The sequence below is a fragment of the Bos javanicus genome, chromosome 10 (assembly GCF_032452875.1).
Source record: "Bos javanicus breed banteng chromosome 10, ARS-OSU_banteng_1.0, whole genome shotgun sequence".
In the NCBI taxonomy this organism is placed as follows: Eukaryota; Metazoa; Chordata; class Mammalia; order Artiodactyla; family Bovidae; genus Bos; species Bos javanicus.
Genome location: NC_083877.1, coordinates 27805064 through 27810794, shown reverse-complemented (window position 1 = coordinate 27810794; position 5731 = coordinate 27805064). Strand labels below are relative to the sequence as shown.

The 5731-nt window shown below is 38.4% G+C and overlaps 1 protein-coding gene across 1 annotated transcript; it reads left to right on the top strand.

The window, feature by feature from the left end:
* Positions 1–1333: 1333 nt before the first annotated feature.
* On the top strand, positions 1334–2329 carry LOC133255219 (olfactory receptor 4F3/4F16/4F29-like). Its single transcript, XM_061429761.1, has one exon. The coding sequence runs from the start codon at positions 1334–1336 to the stop codon at positions 2327–2329; it is 996 nt and encodes a 331-aa protein (XP_061285745.1).
* The last annotated feature ends 3402 nt before the right edge of the window (positions 2330–5731 follow it).

Sequence of the window (5731 nt, the reverse complement as noted above, 5' to 3'; positions counted from 1 at the left end):
CAACCTAGATAGCATATTCAAAAGCAGAGACATCACTTTTCCAACAAAAGACCGTCTGGTCAAGGCTATGGTTTTTCCTGTGGTCATGTATGGATGTGAGAGTTGGACTGTGAAGAAGGCTGAGTGCCGAAGAATTGATGCTTTTGAACTGTGGTGTTGGAGAAGACTCTTGAGAGTCTCTGGGACTGCAAGGAGATCCAACCAGTCCATTCTGAAGGAGATCAGCCCTGGGATTTCTTTGGAAGGAATGATGCTAAAGCTGAAACTCCAGTACTTTGGCCACCTCATGCGAAGGGTTGACTCATTGGAAAAGACTCTGATGCTGGGAGGGATTGGGGGCGGGAGGAGAAGGGGACGACAGAGGATGAGATGGCTGGATGGCATCACCGACTCGATGGACGTGAGTCTCAGTGAACTCCGGGAGTTGGTGATGGACAGGGAGGCCTGGCTGCTGCGATTCATGGGGTCGCAAGAGTCAGACACGACTGAACGACTGATCTGATCTGATCTGATCTGACAGCCTTTTGGGAAGGCAATCAGGCAAACGTACACAAATTAAAAATATATGTACTTTGTGTCAGTAATCACATCCTGAGAATTCATACCATGAAAGGAAAACAGTACAAAAGGATGATACATAAAGATACAGAGGATGCAAAGACATAAAGGATGCAAAGAAAGATATTTGCAGCATTGTTTGTTGGGCCCCCAGAATTGCAAACTGGGTAAATGCTTATTAATAGGGAAATTAGTAAATAAATTGTGGTCTATCCACACTGAATCAGGCAGCATTAAAAAGAACAGTTTTCTGTACCTTTACGTACATGTTTTCATTCTGTGGCATATTTCAGTAGAGAAACTTGGAAGTACAAATCTAGATTTTCTGAGTCAACTTTCTTTATCTAAAAATTATTATTATTATTTTAGCTGCACCATGCAGCTTGCAGGATCTTCGTTTCCTGACTAAGGATTGAACCCATACTCTCTGCAGTAGAAGCACAATGTCTTAACCGCTGGACCACCAGAGAAGTCCCATGATTCACTTCTTTTTAAATTCTTAGGTGCTTTTGTCTACATTTCCCCTTCTTGATTAGACACTAAAGCCCAAACTAAATTTGAGGTACATGATTAAATGATACCAAAGATTCATGCAGGGAACACTTCTGATTCTGGTTCTTTGTTCTACTTGTACTGTGTAAACTCTAAGTAACTCTGTACAATGGCAAGATGATCTTTAGTTTTTGAAATTTTTGCAAGGACTTTCTTTCCAACTTACTAATTATGCCTGTCTCCCTCTTTTGCTCTTCAGTTAACCTCAGGGTCAGCCTTGTGCATGAAGTTGATGGATGGAGGAAATCGCTCAGTGGTGTCTGAATTTTTGCTGCAGGGACTCACCAGTTCTTGGGAGGTCCAGATTCTTCTTTTTGTATTGTTCACAGTATTTTATATAGCAAGTATGTTGGGAAACCTTCTCATTGTGCTCACAGTTCTCTCAGACCACCATTTACATTCCCCCATGTACTTTTTGTTGGCAAATCTCTCCTTCATTGACACAGGTGTTTCCAGCATTGCAACCCCAAAGATGATTTCTGACCTTTTCAGAAGACACAAAGTCATCTCCTTCAGAGGCTGCATCACTCAGATGTTCTTTATTCACACTGTTGGGGGTGCAGAGATGGTGCTGCTCACAGTCATGGCCTATGACCGGTACGTTGCCATCTGTAAGCCGCTCCACTACCCGACCATCATGAGCCTAAGAATGTGCACTTCTCTTCTGGCTGTTGCTTGGACCAGTGGACTCATCCACTCTGTGGCCCAGCTGGCTTTTGTTGTCAACTTACCCTTTTGTGGCCCCAGTGAAATGGATAGCTTTTACTGTGATTTTCCTCGGTTCATCAAGCTTGCATGTACAGACACGTATAGATTGGAGTTTCTGGTCACTGCCAACAGTGGTTTCATCTCCATGGGCACCTTCTTTATCCTGATTGTGTCTTACATCTTCATCCTGGTCACGGTTCGCAAACACTCTTCAGGTGGTTCATCCAAGGCCCTTTCTACCCTCTCAGCTCACATCACTGTGGTAGTTTTTTTCTTTGGCCCTTGCATTATTGTCTATGTGTGGCCATTCCCTACCTTACCCATAGATAAATTTTTAGCCATCTTTGATGTTCTAATTACTCCTTTTATGAATCCTATTATCTATACGCTTAGAAATAAGGAGATGAAGATGGCAATGAGGAGACTGTTTGGTAAGGTTTTAAGTTTCAGGAAATGTTCTCATGCACAATCCAAGAATTTCAGATTGATCTTGACTCTTCTTGGAAATTAACCTCTTTAACTACCCTTTTCATATATATTTTCAGTGTACTTAATGATTTTCAATATTCACTGTGAAATCTCTCCTCAAGAATTCTGTTCCTAGCTGGTCATTTTTTCCATAGGGACCCTTGCTCTAAGGAAACTAAAAATACTAGACAGGAGTGAATTTAGCACTGGAATATAATGTTATTAAAAACTTACAGGTGTTGGTAAAGGCTGAAATCTCACATACAGGGCATGTTTCCTGTTAAAACAAAATGTTGGATGCTCTTCTCTTTGATAGAAATTCTCAAAGATGTATCTCTTCTAATACACATATGTACCAATATTCAAGCCCTTTGTGTTTCTCAGTGTCTATACACCTGAAGGAAAAAAAATGAAACAAAGATTATTGTCTAGGTAGCTTTGAGATTTTGGGGCTTCTAATGTCTGAATTTAGCCATCCATACTCAAGATTTAATTAGTTACAAGGTTTTTAAATTTAGTTAGGATTGGAAGGTGGAGAAGGCGATGGCACCCCACTCCAGTACTCTCGTCTGGAAAATCCCATGGATGGAGGAGCCTGGTAGGCTGCAGTCCATGGGGTCATGAAGAGTTGGACACAACTGAGCGACTTCACTTTCACTTTTCACTTTCATGCATTGGAGAAGGAAATGGCAACCCACTCCAGTGTTCTTGCCTGGAGAATCCCAAGGATGGGGCATTTTGGTGGGCTGCTGTCTATGGGGTTACACAGAGTCAGACATGACTGAAGCAACTTAGCAGCAGCAGCAGTAGCAGCAGGATTGGAAGGTGATATTTGGCTAACTCAAAGAGTGACAACTCAGAAGATATTAATTTTTTTATATTAATATTTTTAATTAATCAAATGTTTTGAGACCAGGTGTTATAAATTCCTATATGCCTCAGTGTGTATGCCTGTTTCCTGTTATTTCGTAAACTTAGTCACTATTTTTATATGGCAAAGATAATGATGTGAAACTAAATGATTTTAAATGGGTTGAATATTTTGTAGATAAAAGAGATAATACTGAATGAAAATGCAAAATATTTATATATTATGAGAACCAAGGTAATAACTAAATAAAACAAAGTGTCAGTTCAGTTCAGTCACTCAGTCATGTTCAACTCTTTGCGACCCCATGGATCGCAGCACAACAGGCTTCCCTGTCCATCACTAACTCCTGGAATTTACTCAAACTCATGTCCATCAAGTGATGCCATCCAACCATCTCATCCTCTGTTGTCCCCTTCTCCTCCCACCTTCAATCTTTCCCAGCATCAGGTTCTTTTCAAATGAGTCAGTTCTTCACATCAGGTGGCCAAACTATTGGAGTTTCAGCTTCAGCATCAGTCCTCCCAGTGAATATTCAGGACTGATTTCCTTTAGGATGGACTGGTTGGATCTCCTTGCAGTCCAAGGGACTCTCAAGAGTCTTCTCCAACACCACAGTTCAAAAGCATCAATTCTTCAGGGCTCAGCTTTCTTTATAGTTTTTATTATTTATTTATTTAATTGGAGTGTAGTTGATTTATGATGTTGTATTAGTTTAAGGTGTATAGCATAGTTATTTTTTTCAGGTTATATTCCATTATAAATTATTATAAGACATTGGGTATAATTCCCTGTGCTATACAGTAAATCCTTATTGCTTATCTATTTTGTGTATAGTAGTTTTTGTATCTCTTAATACCATAATCTTAATTTGGTCTTCCCCTCCCCCTTGGTAACCATAAATTTGTTTTCTACATCTATGAGTCTATTTCTGTTTACAGATTCATTTGTATTATTTTTATATCACATGTAAGTGATATCATGTTGTATTTATCTTTCTCTGACATTTCAAAAGCATATATTCTCTAAGTCTATCCATGTTGCTTCAAATGGCAAGATTTCATTCTTTTTTATGGCTGAGTAATATTCCACAGCATATAAATATATCACCTTTTCCTTAGTCAATCATCTGTTCTTGGGCACTGTGGACTGCTTTCATGATTGACTTTTGTAAATAAGGCTGCTATGAACATTGGGATATGTGTATCTTTTTTTTTTAAAAACGGTTCCATATATAATTATTTTTTAAGTAGACTGATTAAGATTTTAGTTGCAGTTCCAATAACAAACTCTCAAAAATTAATAGAATGAATATAGAGAGAAGTAGAAGGATACAGTAGACCTGAATAGCATCATGAACCAATCCGAGTGATTAAGATTTATACAATTTTCACACAACAGTAGGATACAAATTCTATTCAAGTTCCCGTAGGCTATAAACTAGGAGACTCTGAAACATATACAGGGACATAAAACAAGGTGCAAAAATTTCATAGTCTAAAGGTATTGAAATCATACAGAGTCTGTTCTCTTATCACTGTGGAATTATGTGAGAAATATCAAAAGATATTTGAAAATAACCCATATATTTTCAAGTGCAGTGTGACTTAGCCTCAGTAAAGTTAGAAGACTGAAAAAACACAGAGAGTGTTTTCAGAGAGGAAAGCATTTAAATGAGAAATTAATATTGGTGCTTTAACAAATCTCATGTATTTGGAAATTAAATGTCCTCTTTAAATTATGGGTGTATCTAAGAAAGCCATAACAAGGAAAATTAGAAAATATTTGTAGTAGAATAAAAATGAAAAGAGAATTTATCAGAATCTGTTGCAAGCACCTGAAGCTGCACAGTGCAATTAAGTACAATGTGGAGTCTTGAATAAAGTGTGAAAACAAATGTTGAACACTAGTATAAAATTTTGTTAAATTTAAGTAAAATCTATACTTTAGTTAACAGTTTTGCTTCCCTTGTGGCTCAGTTGGTAAAGAATCTGCCTGCAGTGTGGGAGACCTGGGTTTGATCCCTGGGTTGCGAAGATCCGCTGGAGAAGGGAAAGGCTACCCACTCTGGTATTCTGGTCTGGAGAATTTGGGGTCACAGAGCCGGACATGACTGAGCGACTTTCACTTCACTTCAGTTCACTTCACTTCACTTCATGGGATGCATGTATCTTTTTGAATTAAGAGTTTTCATTTTTTCTGGATATATACTCAGGAGTGGAATTGCTGGATCATCCAGTAGTTCCATTTTTAGTTTTTTAAGGATCCTACAGACTCTTCTTGTGGCTATAGCAATTTACATTCCCACCAACAGTGTAGAAGTTTTCCCTTTTCTCCACACCCTCTCTAGCATTTATTGTTTGTAGGTATTTTGATGTGAGCCACTCTGACTGGTGTGAGATGATACCTCATCATAGTTTTGATTTGCAATTTTCTAATAATCATTGACATTGAGTATCTTTTCATATGCTTTTTAGCCACCTGCATGTCTTCTTTGGAGAAAAGTCTATTTAGATCTTCTGCCCATTATTTGATTGGGTTGTTTGCTTTTTGATACTGAGCTGCATGAGTTGTTTG